Source organism: Callorhinchus milii, unplaced genomic scaffold, assembly GCF_018977255.1.
Source record: "Callorhinchus milii isolate IMCB2004 unplaced genomic scaffold, IMCB_Cmil_1.0 Scaffold1, whole genome shotgun sequence".
NCBI classification, from domain to species: Eukaryota; Metazoa; Chordata; class Chondrichthyes; order Chimaeriformes; family Callorhinchidae; genus Callorhinchus; species Callorhinchus milii.
Genome location: NW_024704742.1, coordinates 40,087,147 through 40,107,264, shown reverse-complemented (window position 1 = coordinate 40,107,264; position 20,118 = coordinate 40,087,147). Strand labels below are relative to the sequence as shown.

The 20,118-nt window shown below is 39.2% G+C and overlaps 1 protein-coding gene across 2 annotated transcripts; it reads left to right on the top strand.

Moving 5' to 3' along the window:
• The first annotated feature begins 3,916 nt into the window (after nucleotides 1-3,916).
• Nucleotides 3,917-7,328, top strand: LOC103175795 (homeobox protein Nkx-2.5-like). 2 transcript variants are annotated; one of them, XM_007888993.2, is made up of 2 exons: nucleotides 3,917-4,704; nucleotides 5,631-7,328. In XM_007888993.2, the coding sequence occupies exons 1-2, from the start codon at nucleotides 4,395-4,397 to the stop codon at nucleotides 6,254-6,256; spliced, it is 936 nt and encodes a 311-aa protein (XP_007887184.1). In that variant the 5' UTR covers nucleotides 3,917-4,394; the 3' UTR covers nucleotides 6,257-7,328. The 2 variants fall into 2 exon arrangements, with proteins under 2 accessions (XP_007887184.1, XP_007887183.1); XM_007888992.2 differs by having other exon boundaries at nucleotides 3,920-4,704; nucleotides 5,628-7,328.
• Nucleotides 7,329-20,118: the final 12,790 nt, after the last annotated feature.

The window sequence follows — 20,118 nt, the reverse complement described above, 5'->3', positions numbered from 1 at the left end:
TCCGTGTAAACACTACGAGGAGAATCTGAGATCTCGGCTCATACGATTTGGGTAGGAAAAGGCAAGGTGGCCAACAAGCAAGGGCTGAGCGTGTCAATCTGGAATGAGTTATTAATCAGTTTGAAACAAAGCAGTTAAATAACACTTCAGCCAGTGTTTACTCTGTCAGAAATAGGTGGCTGTGTTGTGATCTGATTAGCTCTTTTCGGTAAAAGAAAGCCATCTATCATTCCATAACTATTGGTCGCCACGGATCACTTGCAGCTTAAACTGCACAACTACTGTTCCAAGTGTACAACGTGGAAACTATTTCACTGGGGGCCACTGAAAGTCCAGGCAGGTTTTTCTTTTAACAAACAGTGGGAAAATGTGTAAAACTGTAATGCTGCAGCGTGCCTGGTACCCCCCTGTAGCATCCAATAAGAATTATACAGTACTTTATAGCTACTACGGTACTATAAAACATATTAAGCCTATGGGGAGTTGGGTGGATGGATGACTTTTTGCAGCAGTTTATTTTGAGTCAGTCAGCCGGGTGTCGGGCACATGCAGAAACCCGTCAGTCACCAGATTTTAAGACTATCCGAACCAGCATGAGAGTTCAGTGGGTAACTGAACTATTATGAAATGCAAGGAATCTGTCGAAATATATTGCGAGAGATTTTTTTTAAAAAAAAGCTGGGAAAGAATGTATCGATAAAAAATAATATCATCGATCTGAAAGGTTGGGTGGGAGGGAATTGAATGCATGGACCGTTGCGTTGGGCTTTTGTACAAATTACTTCTGAAGAGAATTTGGACTGCTGTCCCCCATCTCTGCAAGTCTCTTGCGACAAGCCCTCGACCTCGTTCCCTGGCTCCCAGCTTTCAAACCCTGCCTGGTGCCTGCACTGTGTGTGTGGTGACCTTCCAGTTTGCCCGCAGCACAGCCCAGCACAGCACAGCACAGCACAGCACAGCACAGCACATCACATCACAGCCCAGCACAGCACAGCACAGCACAACCCAGCCCAGCACAGCCCAGCACAGCACAGCACAGCACAGCCCAGCCCAGCCCAGCACAGCGCAGCACAGCACAGCCCAGCACAGCACAGCCCAGCACAGCCCAGCATAGTACAGCACAGCCCAGCACAGCCCAGCACAGCACAGTACAGCCCAGCACAGCACAGCACAGCCCAGCACAGCCCAGCACAGCTCTCTGTGGTAAGAAAGCCCCAGCACAATGGGAACTGTCCCCCATTATCACTGCACACGAGCATTATCACTGTCAAAGGAATTTTAATTGAAGCAGACCCCGGGCTATCTCTGTGATAAAACAATTACCACGTTTGTGATGAAGTATTTTATCGGTTGACCCCCCTCCCCCCCCACACACACACATACACCTTCCTCTCCCCCCCCCCCCCCCCCCCACTAAATATCAGCACCACCCACTGTTACATACATGTCTAAACTGGGACACCCGTCGATACAAAATGATCCTTTTTTTGAGAATGAGGATAATATTTTGCTGTTTGCTCTCGACACTGTCCCAAATGTTTTAAGTTAAGAGTGCATTTATTTTATTTGGGCGAAGCAACACATTCAGGCATCCAGAATCAGGACTATTTTGCTTTGTGGGATATTTATCTCCAAGGAAAGTAATTGTTAAATAGCTGCAGGTGGATTTAAAATACACTGTGTTTTTTTTACATAGTGATTGAGACTATAAACATACGAAAGAAACTCGACAGCTCCAGAATCCGCATTAAAATCAGGGTCACAACGAATATATTTGTATTTATAGCTGTAGATTTATACTGGTGGTTCTCTCGTGAAATGCATTCAAAATACTTATTGGATTTTAAATGTAATGTCGGAAGCTAAAGTCGATTCACTTTCACAGATTTCTGACAAGTGATTTTTGAGTTCAGAATATTCCAAAACCAAATATAATTGAACACGTTTAATAACATGTGCAGATAAACGGCTGTAACCCATTCTGTGGGCATTCGTACAGGTTATTAAAATGCCTTCTTATGTCCAACACCGCACAACGATTTTACATTTGAAATTTCCAAATATAAAAATAACTTGCTGGTAAAGTCGAACTGACTTTAAATACGGTCTCTGACATTACATTTCGATTTCGATGCGTGCTTCGAAATCATTCAACCACAACAACAACAAAAAAAAAGCCCTATCGTGGTGTGATACTCCAAGTCGCGGTTTGGGTATCGACTTGAAGTTATCAATCGCTTTTATTGCATTGTATTTATTAAAAGATGAATACGATGCGTCGGTTGTAGCAAGCGATTTGGGGGGAAAATAATATACCATGACGGACGGGCAAAGAGCTAAATATTGCAAAATTAAGAGATCGTTACATGGTGGGAATTAGGACCGAATTAGCGTACATAGGGATGGGTTTTACTTTGGGTCCTTTATTGCAGTGTGTGGCAATGCCAACCGCAACAGCAACTGATCCAGAGTGCAATCCCCGGCTACATGTTTAAGATGGGGGGGNAAAAAATCTCTGGGAAAAATAGTAACGAGCTGCAAACTGGAATTTAAAACCTACACTTTGGTGAAGATGCGTTTTTAATCCCAACACGTCTAAAGCCACTGACACAAAACATTGCAAATCTGACCTTCATTTTTAACCCAAATTTGACATTTCACTGGATGCTCCTCGTCTATATAGGAAGGTCGTTTCCAGTTGAATCTACAGAATATATTCTTCGCAGTAGATACGCTTTAGCCGTCCAGTCTGTCAACTGTAAAACTCTGATTTACGTAATGGACGTGCAATGTTTCGGCTCTCTCGCTGTTTAACTCCTTGACTTTTATAATTGCTCAGAGGAAGAGACAGGCAGCTTCCACAAGTTCCTTCTCACACTGCAACACTGATTCAGTCAGATCTTATCACGTCCTGCGACCGCTCAAGCTGTATCCGTGAGAGAGCCAACCAATACAACCCGGTAGCAGGTATTAAAAGACCCATCGAAGGCATTGCACATAGCCATGAACAATATTTCCTCATGGTACTCATATTTCTTACTTATGTTACATACAATAGACTGAAAATACAATATGCAAATGGTATGCAAATAATAGCAAAGCTTTCTTTGCAGACAAATGTACGCTGCAGATATCATCCTTCCCAATCAAAGCACCTTAAAGAGCGCTTATAACAACCTCTTCAGTTTTAAGTAGAGAAATAAACAGTGTTAAAAGAACCAGTATCTTTTTTTCCCTCGAATGCGCTATGGCTGAACCAAGGTACAAGTCGGGTTCAGAAAGCATTCAGCAAATTGTTATTTCCGATTTCCCGAATGCCTGCTGATTGCAGCCAAATCTATTCTATTCTTCATCCGAAAGCGTCCTTCACTTGACTCTTGACGATTCCTCTATAAGTCAGGTCATTCCAAAGTGCCGTCACATTTCGAGATTAGATAAATGCAAACTTGCGTTACACCACTCACTGCATCATAAAATAATGCATTCCTATCAATACGCCATACCACCACACTCATTCGGAATGAAAATAAAACACAATATACACTATTCAGATTCCTTATACGTGAAATGCAATGATTGGCACTGTTTTAAGAATGGCGGGTGAACAAACCGGTTATGAATTTAACCCACACAAAGAATCTCATTCTGCTAATATAAGCACCATTTGCAAACAAAAGCGAGCTTCTGTCCTGTTACATTTAAATTCAATTCAATTCATCCGAGTACAGAATGCTCCAAATTCAAATCACTTTAATTTACCATGTGCCAAATTCTCGTTATGAATTCAATACTCTAAACCTCATTGTGCAATATGTTTGCTAAGGTGGATTGAAATATTCACTCCACAAATATGTATTGTAGTCACAGTTGAGAACTGTGTAAACATTAACTTCGAATACCGACACGAACATTTATAAAATGCAAATTTGACGACTTTCCTGATGGACATGTGTGCGTTCCTATTAGCTTTTTCTTTGCAAACGCAAGAAACGTTGCGGCGAGGTTATCAAATGCGTGTATTTAATAATTGAACATTTTAATATCTTTTTCATTAAGTAGTGCAAGAGAGAGATAACAGCCAGAAGAATCATTGCACCTTTTTTTAAAAAAAAGTCACCCTTATATAAACCCTGGAACAGGGAGTTTGGCCCTTTGACTATAGACTGAGATAAACTGTATGGGATGCACTGTAAACCTGTGACCAATAGAAATCCCCGTGTTTAACTAGTAGCTTTCTGGGTCTGCCTCTGCTAACGTCAGTCATCGCTTAACCGAGTAAGCACACACAAAAAACATTGCGAGGTTACAACAGAGAAATGTACGCTGGGAATTGCACATCGTCCTCCTGATAACTCAGAAGCATTTGTTTTGCACCGGCCCGAAGTGATCCAGAAATGCTCTCGAGCCCCGGGTCATCCACGACACCATTTTCCGTGAAGGACATTTTAAACCTGGAGCACCGCTATCAGAGGCAACGGATTGCAAGTCATATGAGCGCAGTTCCGGACGCTCTCCCTTCCCCGTCTTCCTGTATGTTGGAGCAGGCAAATCAAAGCAAGCGCGCCCTCGCTGCCCTTGGGAGTGAGGCTGTCAAATCCCAAGTACAGAGGGATGAACCGGAATTTTCTCACGGCGTGAGTGTAAGCTATGCTGTGAGCTCCCGTGAATCACACTCAGACGTCCCTTTCCAGCACAGCAGTCAAGGTAAGTAGACCATCACTTACCATCACTTACCAAATACCTGAAAGGCGACGGTGGCAGCGAACGCCGCTTTCACTTAAAGTTGAATGAGAGATGAGTCTCGGAGTGAAATGGAATTAATTTCAAGTGTATCCTACTCCAGTTGTTAGACGGTTGGACGATTGGTATATAAACATAAAAATGTTACCTGCATTCCGACGGACTTGGTATCAAAACAATGAATTAAGCGAAGCATAAAGCAGCAGATTTGTCGGTCTGTGTTGCTGATTTTTTCCTCTGATTTTTATCTCAGCACTTTTGCAGTCCACTCACACTGAACTGCCTGTCTGCCGCCAAACATACCGAGAGACTTCTACTTTGTTTGCATCTCAGCCAACGGCGCCGAGTTAAATACAACACAGTAGTTTTAATTCTGGAAACGTTATGTTTGAGTATTAAAGGTTTGCAAGAAATTGCAATACAGTAAATGTGCTGTTAGGGTTGTGATGAGAAATATTGTACAAATAATGGAAACCGACTATTTGCCGAGCATGAATAACTACAGAGAATAAATAGAGGGAAAAACACCAAATAGTCGGTAGATTTGGGGGGACTTGGTAATGTACATATTCAATTTAAAACTTATTTAGATCGGATTTAACGCTCAAATGAATTTTTTAATATTCTTATAAAATATACAGTCGCCAAGAAAACCAATCGATATTTGAAATCCACGTCTATTGCCCATATGTCACCACTGAAAGCTTGGATCATTACAACCAAGTCCAACAACTTATAGCGTTGTGTTAAATCACCCATTTCACAAAAAAGGGTGAGAAAAACGTTCCTTATAGATATAGATATATATATATATATATAACTGCTATTTCAAAGGGAGTCCCCGCCTGGTTTTAAAATAAAGCGTGTTTTTTTGCATTACGATCTAGAAGGAATTTCAATGGAAAAGCACATTACACACGAAGCAAAGAAACACGAAGCTTTGGAAGGCTCTGGACGGAGAGTAAGACGGAAACCCCGAGTGTTGTTCTCTCAGGCCCAGGTCTACGAGCTGGAGAGGCGCTTCAAACAGCAAAGGTACCTGTCTGCCCCCGAAAGAGACCACCTGGCCAACGTGTTAAAATTGACCTCTACACAAGTCAAGATCTGGTTCCAGAATCGCAGGTACAAGTGCAAACGGCAGCGGCAGGACAAGAGTCTGGAGCTGGGAGGAGCAGCTCCCACTCCCCGCAGGGTCGCGGTGCCTGTGCTGGTACGTGATGGGAAACCTTGTCTGGGCGGATCTCCTTCATACAGCGCCCCGTATAACGTCAGCATGGCACCCTACAGTTACAGCATATACCCCACCTACAACACGGCCACATATGACGGAGATTACAGCTGCATGTACTCGAACATGCCACCCATTCAGCAGAGCGCCTCTGCCACCCCCTTCGTCAACATGAGCATGAATTTCAACGTTAACAACATGGGCTACTCTGCGGCACAGACTCAAGCCCACCAAAGCGCTGGGGTCTCGGCTCTGCAAGGAGCGTTTCATGGGATCAGGGCTTGGTGAGACCACAGCTGCCCCCAAACAGCAAGGAAAATACAGTAAAGACAGGAAAGCTGATCACCTTCGCCTCATGCCAACAATTCTCAATGTATAAAACAGAAGCAAAGACGTAGTCCCTGTAAATAGTAAGAGATGCCGATAGAAGATTGAACAGTGCTGAATATTATTATTTATTATAGTATTTTTTAATTCTTTTAGCCAGTTGACCAGTGTTTGTAACGCGGATAAAGAATGCATTTTTTTTTCGGAATTTTTTTCTCTCTCTAGAAGGTGACTGTGTGCCAGACTTCCTTTTGAGTTTTTTTTTTTACAGGCTTGATGCTTGTCTTTGGTGGGGAGGAAAAAAAAGATTTATTGGAATCGCCCCTTTAATAATCACCCCTTTGATATTTTTTTTTGTAACGTTTGATCAATTCAATAAAATTTAAGAGTTAAGTCAACATCGAAACGACTGGAAGTTACGTTATTTAATCGTTAAACGTTGTGAGTTATGAGAAGTCAAACAGCTTGTGTCAGTATTCAGCATTGAGCGGGTAAAAAAGGATGTCACAACCAATACAGACCTTAAGTGGCCAAAACAGGAATCCTATTCAATCTAATCGGAGTCCTGATAACACATCACATATGTATCTGAAAGCCCCTGTTAAGTAATTTTGTTTATCCAGTTTGCACATCCTGACTCCTTGTATAGCTCACACCAGACGCTCTATCGAGCTCTTCAAGATAAGTTTTGTTTTACTGAGGAGATATTAACCAGCCCGAGGCAGCAAGCGGAAATGTATATATTTTTCCCCCAATAACTATTATTTAATGTGTCAGAGCACAGGTTCTGCGAAGTGCATATTTGCAATAAATAAATGCTGTGGATGATGTTACAGAACAAAGCTCAGTCGTGTTTCATACAGACGTATTCCTATCCATCTACTTGCAGATTACTTTGAAATATTTTACTTGCCCATCGTGCTAGGGTTTTCCAAAGTAAATGGCCAGTAATGGATTTGTAAGTGTCTAAAATCTGTACAGTTATTTGTTGTTAAAAAAATAACATGTGTACCAAACAAAAGCTCGTGAGAAATGACAAGATACGACACTTTTTATTTTGTAGAAATAAACTCATCGATTTTCCTAAATGAGTTACAGTTGTGAATCACATCTGAAATGTAATGTCTTTGTGGATTGTCCTTCGCTGGAACTGACCTTATAGCTACGAAATACTTCTGATTTATGCAATTACAACGATTTTCACATCGCCATATGGATAACTAGGGTTAGATCCCGAGCACAGACAATGTTGGTTCCGTAATTGGAGATAATAACAGAAGTAAAATTAGACTTTTGCTGAATCTCGATTCACAAAGAGAGCAATATTTAAGAATTTAAACTTAAATCCCGCGGGTAAGTGGTGGTGGGGGTCACTAATGTCGCCCCTTGTGTTAAACACAAACATATTAACATTGTGAGACAAGGAGGTGGGACCAACAATTCATAATAATATAAAGAAAATCATCGATAAAATATAGAATAGAATGAATGCCTTGTTAGCAAACGTGTTATGGAAATGATACGTTTCATACATAAATGATACCTTTGTACTGAATGAACGCAATTGAGTTGATGTCAGTGTTTTGAGAAGCGGGAATAGCCCGGTCTGAGAGTGCACACACTGAAACCCTCTGCCCAGTTTGGTTGGATTTGGGTGATGTGGAGATGCTGCTTTTTTCCCAGGCAATCGAAACTCATTCTTTAATTCATCTGAGGTTTCTGTGACACTAGACATAGTCTGAGTAAGGGGGAAAATGTCGTGAAAATGAATACAGTTTGCAATGCACTCACGAATAAAGTAGATGGAAGAGTTATATCCCACGATGGAACCATGCTAATTGTATCCAGTTATCTCAATGCAGTAGGAAGGCCCTTCCTGGTATTCCCAATGTTCACGATACAGTTTCCAAGCAACAATTAAATGTTTTACCAATTGCCTAGTCTTTAGTTCCCAAACTATAATATCCTTCACCCATGTGAAACAGATTGCGTTGGTTTTTTTTTACTGCTCTCGGTTGGCCACATGTCTCGTGTTTCTTGGTGATTTCTGCAAAATGTGATCGAAACATCTTTTTTCCCAATAAAAAAAATCACAGTTTAAAAGTGTCCGCAGTTTAGGTGCTGTTTGCATCCTGTCACTCACTCTGAGACTGTTACCAATGAGAATTGGCAGTGAGACCTCACTGTCAGTTACAACGTGGTAAACAGGAGCGGCGTCAGGATGGCGGTGCCTGGAGAAAAAGTGGCTTCTATCGCTCTTATAATCCTGTTTGTATTTATTTAGGGAGAGATAAGCAGAGCAGACAATTTACAAGACGGGGGTATCAGCAGCGCTCGTCTATTTTCGGAAGCTATCGACAGATTATCTAAGAGGAAGCTTTCAATTTGCCCAGGAAGGTAATAGTGCAGCACAGTCTGGGATATTACCGTGGAGCAAAACACACGATTGTGTATGTTTTAGTAAGAAGTGGGTCCTATTGTGATGATAATTTCACGTTTTATGTCGAATAATACACTGCAGTTAGCCATACCCCTAAATCCTCGTTTACTCGTTAGCAACTTACTTGGTTATATAGTGAGTTTATAACAGATGTGTATGTTTGTTTGTATAGTCAGGTGCAAATATATAGAGATCAGAGCAACATACATACAGCCAAATTCATGCAGTTAAATAATGTGCACTACTTGTAAAACTCTTTTGAAACGAGTGACTGCATTTGCGCCGGCATGGTGTATAAAAGTGTTATTTGACATAATTGGGTTCATATTAGTTTTATATTTTTGCTTTTTGTGGGCATATAACTGATTAAGTCTTACATTTAATAAGGTGCCACTTTACCATGTACCAAACACAGCAGATTTGACATCTTGAGGGCTCTGTTCTGTCGGAAATATGACATGCATTTTAAAATCCAAATAATCAGTTTCATGATAGAGTACTGGGTGCAAGTTACAAAGCTTCGAGTAAAGTATATGTTATATATCAGAAGCTGTGGTGCCATTTCAGTTGAAGAGTTTTTTTTTAACAAAATGTGATTTCCAGATACAGACTACTTTCTATGGTGTAACTCAGGAATAGTGGCTGGCATTCCGTTCAACTCTGTTCAAACTATTAATAGTTTCTGGAATCGTACTTTTCTTTTTTAAAAAAAGGGCAGACCTTTTTCTGAAGGGAAGCGAATCTTTATTTCAGGAATTGAAATGTAGTTTCCATTTTTTTTAAAAGAAAAAAAAGTGACAAGAGGGAATGACGCCAACCCTTTGGGCACAATTAGCACTCAGTAAGTTGGGGGAAGCAGATGCCCTTTGTGTGAATCATATTCAGTGGATATTCTCAGAGCAGAGCTACAGCAACTGATACTCAGTAAGGAGTGACAAGCAAAGGGATTGCAACCCGATGCATCCAGCAACTTAATGAACATGTTCAAGCTTGTTGGCGTATTCATACATTACTGATGGATATCTATTATAAACGCAATGAGTGTATTGCCATTTTAACATGTTTAAATCTATAACATTGACGTAACGTCTCTGTGATTGGATTTACTGCACATTCACTGACTCATTCATTCATTCATTCATTTGCCACGTTTACGGTAAAGAGCCAAAATGCAGACTTTAAAAAGATATATATAATTTCTTTACGAATTCATTGTTGTTTTTCATGATAGTTTTTGTTCAGGAAAAAATAAGTGAATAGTAAACGATATGTTTAAACAAATTTTAAGTTTATATGTGAAACCCTTTCTTGTTGAAGAATGTTCATCCGCGCTGACTATCAGTTTTGGTGTGTGGAACTTATTTCATAAAAAAATATAGGTCTTTGTTAATATAGTCTGTGTTTTATAATGACAGGTGCAATCCAATCCAATACTTTCTGTGTTAACGTCCTGCTTCGAGACACGTTTTGCTGGCACTAGGCTTCAATTAGCTGCTGCTGAGACACAGTGAGCGACAACATGGGAGCATTGATTCAGGGCTTGAGGCAGCTGATGTGGAGCAATACAGGTGGTGCAGTGGAGATCCAGAAGTGTGAGAGCATGAGCGACATCTGGGCAATCTCATGGTTATGTGTGCTTTTGTTGGGGGAGGGGAGTGAAATATTTAGCTGAGACTTTGACTCAAGCCGGAAGAAGCTGGGCAAAAAGAACTAAAGCAGTCTGACATTGGCTAACTTGCTGGACTGTTAGCCTGAGACAGATATTAACAGATCATGTTCGGTTATGGATCCAACTTGTACAGGGAGTAGACACTTACGAAAATGTCAAAGTATTGAGTATTGAGAAGGCAGTGCAGGAATATAGTAACAGGAGGGAGAAAATCCTTTCAGATATACAATTATTTTTTTTAAACATCTGTTTAAGAAATAAGCAGCTATTGTATTTTTAAATAACATAACCCTTATATGTAGCACCTGTACTGTTGAAATGGCTCAACGTTAATTGCTTTCAAGTGTAATGATAGCGTATTTATAGGCAAATGCTGTTTGGAGCGAATTTGTACACAGAAATGCCCCACAAACAGCCAAAATGTAAATGACCACATTTTTCTTGAGGACTGTTAGCTAAGAGACCAGAATAAACTCCATTTCTTTTGATTTGGGTTATGGGAACTTTAAAATCCACCTGAACAAGCAGACAGGCCCCTCTCCTCACCTTCAAGCTCCACCTTCTTGCCCCCCCCCCCCCCCCCCCACCCACTGACAGACCTCGTTAACCTCTCCCTGTCCACTGACACCATTCCCATCCCCCTAAAGACAGCCATCATGACCCCTACCCTCAAAAAACCTTCTCTTGACTGATCTCTGCTCACCAACTTCAAACCTTCCTTTTCTATCAAAAATCATGGAACGAGTCGTCACTTCCAGCTTTGCTCTTTCCTCTCCCAGGATTCCCTCCATGAACCCCTCCAATCTGAGTTTTGTGCTGCTCACAGCACAGAGACAGCCATGGTCAAAGTGTCCAATGACATTTTGACCACCTGCGATCCATGCTCTCTCTGTCTCCTCATCCTTCTCGACTTCTCAATACTGTTAACCACTCTATTGCTCTTCATCTCCTCTCCTCTCACCTTCACTTCAATGGTTCTGTTCTTATCTGGTTCCAATCCTACCTTTTCCACCACCTGCACTTCTCCTCTAGCCCTCGTACTGTCACATGTGGCATCCCTCAGGGCTCTGTCCTTGGTCCCTTCCTCTTCAATTTATACATGCTCCCACTCAGTGATGTCATCTGCAGACATGGGGTCAATTTCCACATGTATGCGGATGACATCCAACTTCAACTTGCCGCCTCCACCCTCAACTCCAATAATACAGAAGCCCTCCTGCTTGGCACCCAGCAGCACCTCCTCACCTCAGCCACTGATATTATCACCATTCACTTCACTTAGCCATTCCAAAACCTCGGTGTCCTTTTTAACCCTCAGCTATTCTTCAAACCCTACATTCATGCCATGACCCATTCCACCTTTCCACGCTTCTGCAACATTGCCCGCCTCCGCCACTTCCTCTCAACGCAGGCCGCCTAGACCCTGATCCACATTTTCATTACATCCCAGCTTGACTACACCAACTGCCTGCTCACTGGACTTACCAACTCTTCCTTCCACATGCTGCAGATTATTCAGAATGCTGCAACTCATGTCCTCTCCCACACCAGGCTCCAGGAACCAATCATCCTCATCCTTGCCCGGCTTCACTGGCTCCCCATTCCTCAAAGAATCAAGTACAAAACCCTTGTTCTTACCTTCAAGGCCCTCCATGGTCTTGATCCCCCCCCTACCTCTCTGACCTCATAATCCCATATAAACCTGTCCATTTCCTCTGTTCAGTGGAGACTGGCCTGCTTCAAGTCCCCCACACTTCCCGCTCCACCATTGACGGTCAGGCACTCAGCATCTCTGCCCCCACACTCTGGAACTCTATCCCACAATCTCTTCACCTTACCCCCCATTCTTGCCTCCTTCAAGTCCCATCTGAAGACTTTCGACCATCCCTTCATCCACCCTCCCACCCCCACACCCCTGCCCTCTCTCCTTCTGACTCCAACTCCCAGTTCGGGTCCAAAACCCCTGATTATCCAGCACCCTGGGACATCTTTCCAACTTGAAGGGCACTAAACAAGTGTAATTTGTTGTAGCTATGTGTGTAACACTTGTTTTCCAAAGAAAGGCACCTCCAGTAATGCAGTGCTCCCCAGCACTAAACTGAACCATTAGGTTAATGCATATTTGGATCTTTAGAGCACAGGGTGCCATATCTATTGCTTGAATGGTAAAGGATCTCAGGAATGGACAGAATGATTGGCATATTGCAGTCTTCTAAGAAGCATATTAAAGCACAAGTACAATTATCTTCAACATGTTTATTTCTGTATTATCACCCAAGCAAATTTACTACTGTTTGAAAGTATCAGAATTACGAAATTAAATCTTGCTTATAATAACATGATGACAGTGAGATATGAGAAATTAGAAATCAGAAATGGACTGGAGATTATAGAACAAATAGTATCAGGAAAGTCAGGGATTTATAAAGTATAAAGGTCTTCTGAATGAGAACAAATCAGGAATAATGAATGAAAGTTAAATCGTTTTGTGATTGGTACTTTATTTCTTGCAATCATACAGGATATAAGGTTACTTGTCATACACAAATTTATGTAATTGTAAAATATTTTACTTTGTAAAATAGGTAGCTATATATTGATACAGGTAAGAATTAATCTTGTGTTGATTATCTATCAGGAGCAGTCAATTGGTGGCTCTGGATTAAGAACATAGCTGTGAGATTGTAAAGTTATATGATGGAAGAGCAAATAGTGATATAACAAAGTTACTTCTAGTTCTGCAATAGAATGCTAACATTCTTACCTGGATAATTGTTTTTATTTTTTATTTAAATAGCTAGGTATAGAAGGATATATTTCTGTATTATCATCCTAGCAAATTTACTACTGTTTGTAAGTATCAGAACTATGAAATGAAATCTTGAGATGTTGTTTTTGAACGTTTTCTGCTCTCTTTACCAGAGCAATGTAAAAGGCAGCAGTTATAGAATATTTTACTGCAAGTGGAAAAATAATGGGGAAATTGAAGTTAAAGGGAAAAAAACTAACTAAATATGTTATTATGAACTGAATATGAAGGAACTATTCATTAGGGAAGTGAGACATTATGAAATCAATAGGTTGGATTAGCAGATGAGCAATTGATAGTAGAAATCGTGTATTTTGTGAGTAAATGTCGGTAGATCAATTACCAATTCAGGACAAACAATTAGTAATAGATATGAAACCGTTTGAACAAATCTGGAAATAATGAGGTAAAAGAGTGATTATTATGCATCTATAGTTTCATATATTTCCCTTGTGTCATAATGTGAAGTAAGTTCCTACACTTTACTCTAGAAATAAATAGCTTACTGTCTGCAATATATGGATCGAAATAAATTGAAGCAGTGAATCTGCTGGATTCTGATATAAGTAAAACTAAATGACTACCTCGAGTTAAGTTTCATGTGTGTTTGATCAAGAGGTTGTTCTCTTAACTAGGTGAATGAACATTTTTCAATATGCAAAACATCAAATCATAAATGTTGATTTATTGTATAAATAAATTATTGAAAATAATTCATTTTAATTGCATTTTTTACACAAAATGCACATTTCAAAACTGAGCTGTTAATAACTGCATGAAATTTTCAGTAATGTAACTGAGAAATATCTCTAAAAACAGCTCTATCGTCTATTACCATCATTGGATGATCTGTATTCTCCCCCAATCAGGATATGACTGTTACATTTGGAATCTAGTTAGATTAAATAACATGAACAGTGTCTGTCTTTTAGAAACAATGAGAAGCAAAATGCACAGCAATGAAGACTGTGAACATTTTATTTAATGTAATGTTCTATGACTTGGCCTACAGTGGAGTCCTGTAGCTCAGTGGTTAGAGCACTCGCTTTGCAAGCAAGAGATCTGAGTTTAATTCCCGGCAGGGCGAAACCTTGGGCAAGTTTCCTTACTCCACACGCCTAATAATAATCCCTCCAAAACCAAAAATAATAATAAAAAAAAATTGGTCATTTTCAATCTACGACTGTTTGTGGGACATTGCTGTGCGCAATTGGCTGCCGCGTTCGCCCACAAATATACAGTTAATTCACTTTACAGTGTGTTCTGTGAAGCGCTTTGGGACGTCCTCCCGACGTGAAAAGCGCTATATCAAATGCAAGGATTATTATTATTATTATTGGCACAAATTAGATTTAATTTGCGTTTGGACAAATTATAGGAGAGACACCAGGATGTACTTATTTACACAAAAGGTAATGGACAATTAGTACTGGTTACCAGTAAGAGTAATGGGAAACCGATAAGGTAGGTAGTCTGGAAGGATGAGATCAAAGAGTTGAATGGTCTTCTTCTGTACTCCTCTAGTGATCTATATGCAATCTATATATCTATATGTTTTGATAGAAAGGATCATATTAGGCATTATGATTACTTTCTGAATCTGCAAACTCACTGTTATTGACTTACTTACCTATACCCTTAAATCCCTTTGATCATCTACTCATCCCAATGCATTCCTATTTATCAAATCCAGTAGAATGCATCCATTGTTTCTCCTTTCTAAATGATCCTGTTAAAAAACTCTGTGACAATAGTTGTGCATTGCTGACTTTTCATAAAGTCCCATCTGCTGTCATGCTTCCATGCAAACTTTGCAATATTGAATTGCACCTGCCTTCATTCTGCCCAGGCATTTAACCCGTTTATGTTATTTTATTAGTTTCTCTTACCTTCTTTAAATTCACTGTAGCAATTACTAAATATGATATTAATAATAGGGATTATAACAGTGATTCCTGCTGGTAATGAGAACTGTGTCACATAGGCCGACAAGGCCTTTCTTCTTCAACTATTTGTGGCTCCTGATACCAGCACCAAATTTTAGACCACAGTGACATCTACAGACGTAGATGAATTCCTCTTTATTCCTTCATTACTTCCAAGCCATATATATGTGGAGTAAATATGCATGGCCCCAGGATCAATCTTTGGGAGAACACCATTTGTCAGTAGCTAGAAATCAAACAATCTATTTTATCCTAACTACTAACTTTATCTCTTACCTATCAGCAAATATTCTACCCTTACCACAATGTTGCATCCCACTCCATTGTGTGCCTTAATTGTAATTGGTAATTTCTTTTGTGGAAAATTATCAAATCCAGTAGAATGCATCCATTGTTCCTCCTTTAAATACTTTCTAAATGATCCTGTTAAAAAAAACTCTGTGAAGTTAGTTGTGCATTAGTGACTTTTCATAAACCACAGGCTGTTGTAATATTGAGGATGTGGCTTTTACCCCTGGACCCAACTATTTACAAAAAGTCATTGTTATTTTACATGCAAGCACCTATTTTCTACAGTCAAACTTTCACCATCAATGACAACTGAAAATGTAGGTAAATAAATATTTCATATTATAATAAAAAGTATTAAGTATGTTTTTAAAATGGAAAGAAAAAAAATCACATGGAGGCAAAGAAGGGAATTTTCCCAGGAATAAAATTGGAGCACAACAGAGTGAGGAAAATTGTGTTGTCTTCATAAAGTGCTTGTACACTGCAGTTCGGATCGGGTTACCAAGTTCAGATCTGCAAGTTTTACAGTTTGGAATTGATCATCTTCGTTCAGGAAATGAATTTGATTTTTAAATTGTACCATTTTGTACATTTTGTACTGGTCGCATAGGCCAATAATAGATCACTCCATTGTTTTTAGATTAATATAACAACAATCTGGAAGAAGCAGATATTGACTGTAATAAAGAGAACATCTTAACTGTAAACAACAAATGTGTTGGTTGATGTAGTAATAGTAATGTAAGGAGAAATTTCCCATCCAGTTAAACATTGAATATGAGTTACATTTGACAAGGTTCACAGAATTGCCCAGATATGGTTATACATCTGTTACAAATAGAAATTGGTTGTATACAATATTGGCATAAAATTAACACTTTGATGTAATTTATACATATTATAAAACTTTGATTGCTTTGTTATTACAACACAGTCTCGTGACTTGTAGAGACTAATAATAGCTCAGTGATGGATAGCTGGATGCCAGACAATCTTTTCGAAAATGCTAGCCTGTATGAGCTCAAGAGAACAGAATTCTCGGTAGCACAAAACTATGTATCTGTCTATTGTCCAAACTCTTTTTCAAAGTCAATTTCTGATAAGGAAATACACTAACACTTTGTCCTAAATTAGCCACTGAGTTATCACAAAGATTCACTTATGAGGAATTCATTGTGAAATGTTAGAATGTTTTTTTTCTTTTGTTTTTTGGTTCCCACAATCTATTATATATTTAAATTATAATGGCAGAATTCCAAAAATATAAATAACTTTGAACCATTGTTGCAATTAACTTGTAGATTCCAGAAATAATAGCTGTACAGCATGTGACATAGAAGGTAACTTGGACCCAACCATGGTAATAAAGTATCCTGTAGACAGAAAAGGTATTCACTAAATAAGGTTATTGGGTAAAAAAAATTCAGAAGCATGAAACAATACAATAGGTTTAAATAAATACTACAGTTTAGTATACTAACTGAGCAAGATAGGTAATTACATAATTATTACAAGATATAATAAATTGCATTTATATAATACATTTCACATCGCCCGTTCATAGATATCTCATCATAATTTGTACATATTTTCACAATGACATTTTGTAGGTGAATGTGGCAGCCAATTTTGGCACAGCAGTGTCCCACAGATAACTGTGAAGTGAATGACCAATTTTTATTTGGGGATAGTTGATCAGGAAAAACTGGGTGTATATAAGGGTAATGCAAATGACCTTTGCTGCATATCATAAAATAATACAATGGTTTTCACATAATTTGGAGTGATTTCTTAAAAAATTGAACAGTGTAAACTGGACTAATGAAACTAAGGTATCTTAAAGTAAACATGTTCACTAATTCTAGAATAGAGCAACTTTAAGTAATTCACTACGTGGTAAGGTGCTATATTGCTATATCAAATACAAGAATATTTAGTATTATTTAATTTTCATATTGTGAAAGAAATCTTCAAAATAATAAACAAGAATCCAATAGCACTAGTTATTCATTATTGATATTGTATGTTAGAATGTTTCTTTTGACAGATAGTGAAGATTTATTATATCACTGAAAATGAATAAGCATTGTTTTATTGCTATCTCAACCTTTTGATTTGTTGTACTGCAAAGCTATTTATTTGATTCTTTAACACATCTGATACAATAATTATTATTGTAATAATAATAATCTTTGCATTTGATATAGTGCCTCATCACGTCTTCAAAACGTCTCAAAGCGCTTGACAGAATATAATAATAATAATAATAATCCTTGCATTTGATATAGCGCTTTTCACGTCAGGAGGACGTCCCAAAGCGCTTCACAGAACACACTGTAAAGTGAATTGACTGTATATTTGTGGGCGAAATGCAGCAGTCAATTGCGCACAGCAATGTCCCACAAACAGTCGTGAATTGAGTGACAAATTTATTTATTTATTTAATTTTGAACAGATCATTAACCCCAGAAAAATGATCAAGCAATCGACTAATAATCCAGTTGCTATTTACTGCTGGGTAAACAGAGGCGTGTGGAATGAGGAAACTTGCCCAATGTTTCGCCCTGCCCGGGAATCGAACCCAGGTCCTCTCGGTTGCGAGGCGAGTGCTCTAACCACTAACCCTCAGTGTATTATATTCAGATTTAGATTGACAATCATGAACACTTAATTGCTGTTGCTTTGTACCAGGACTTATTTACATTCATACTGGAGGGATCTCCTCTGATTTTAAAACATACATAGCTCTCTCCTTCTGACAGTAGAAGACACATATCCCACATTGTGCATTGTTTAAGCTTCTGTTTGCAGATGGTGTTGACAAATCCACCTGGGGATGCAGGTACAAGCACTGCACTCAGCCCCTTGAACACTGACCCATTCAACAGGTAGATGGTGGCAATTCTCTCATGTATTTCATGCTGAGTTCTGCTGGTCACCAAAAGGCTCATAAGAAATCCTTGGGACCTCGTGATGGCTCAAACCTGCATTTGTCAAATGACCAACTAATGCCTATACACTTTGGGGGAAGGTAATTGGGGTCTTTTGGGGGCTGAATTGGCTGCAAAGTGACATGCCATACAATGGAACATAGAAATTGAGTCAACGCTCTCTGCCCATCATGGTAATCCGGTTCCTAATCCAGTCAGGTCCACAGTATTCACGGACCTGACTACTTGGTTCGTCAGCAGGATTTGGAGCAGTAGCGAAGTCAGTGGATTCTTCCCACTTCTTAATCCTGCAAGTCAAAGCCTGAAATAGTATTATAGTCCTAGCTGGACAAGCAGTGGGAATCTTGCCAAACAGTGCTCCCAATGACAAGCTACGCAATTTTAGCAGGTTGAACTCCAACCTTCGCTCTTGCCAACCTGCAATTGATCCCTTCCTGAATTAGATAAGCGGGGTGCTCATTCCATTCCAGCCACAGGGAAATTTCCAAGTGTACTTAGCATACATAGGTGGAACCTTCAGTCTATTTGGATACCCTGTTTGTCTGTTTAGATATAATATTATAATGAGTCTAAAGTCTGTTTGGATATAAGCTTATAATTAGTCTAAAGTCAACAATTTAAAAGAATAAATTTATGAAAGACTACATAATAATGGGCAGAAATCCATGAGTTGTTGGCACACCAATGGTTTTGTACAGACATACTCACGTACACTTGATGACTGAATTGTTTTGAATGAATAAACACTATTTAACTGAAATGGTAATGAAGGTACATTGTATATACTCTTCTGCTGGCAATGATTATCCACAGGAGCTAACCTTTGTCTATGTAGTTCACCAACAGTGGCACGAGAGGATAGAGGTTCAACAATGCCAGTTTAGGATATACACCAGGAAGTATTTATTTACACAGAGGCAGCTCAACAGCTGGAATGGATTACCAGGGAGGGTGTTTGACACCTGGACAATGAACTCATTTAAGAAACAGTTTGATGTAATGGAATAGGCACTTGACATCCTAGAGGCCTGTTGTTGCCTGTGGAGACGTACCCCGAGCATCAGCATCTTTTGAGAGAGGAAGAAGGCTGAATAGCAAGTCAAATTGGCAAAAGAATTGACAGGAAACAACTTGGTACATAATATACCATCTACATGTGGAATAATGCTTCAAAATGAACATGAGTTTAGTTGTTAATAACATATTAAGATGGGAAAATGGCTTTATCATATGACTAGTATTTGTTTACACAAAGCTTGTTTGTAACTACTGTCATTTCTGGGTTATTTGAAGGAAGACACTTTGGTGGGATCCAGATATTGACAGAGAGTAAACCTTTTCATGATAAATGCCAGCTCATTGTCAGTTGGGGTGGAATAAGTTTTATGAAAATCAACAACAGAACTGAATAATCCAGTTAAATAAACAATCGTCGATGATGCCTTTGATCTCTAGTTACAATAAACAGCTGGCACATATTGGTCTCAGAATCCACTTCAATAAAATAAATCTCACCGTGCTCATTGTCAAGCCATAATGGCAAAGTAACTATCTTATCGGGGGAATGATGGAGTCAAGCCTCAGTAGAAAGAAAGAGGAGTCAAACCACATTCAAGTGAGAAGGAAAGTATGGAAAATTGGATAAAAATTATTGGGAAGAGAAAAGCAATCAGTGCAAGATATTTGGTTCTCAAGCTTAGTATAATATCCTTCTTTA

Bases quoted from the DNA above. Each gene is read 5' to 3' on its own strand.
- LOC103175795 (XM_007888992.2), top strand. From the start codon at position 4,395: ATGCTCTCGAGCCCCGGGTCATCCACGACACCATTTTCCGTGAAGGAC. The intron at 4,705-5,627 runs GTAAGTAGACCA...ATTACGATCTAG, and splicing joins TTTCCAGCACAGCAGTCAAG to AAGGAATTTCAATGGAAAAG.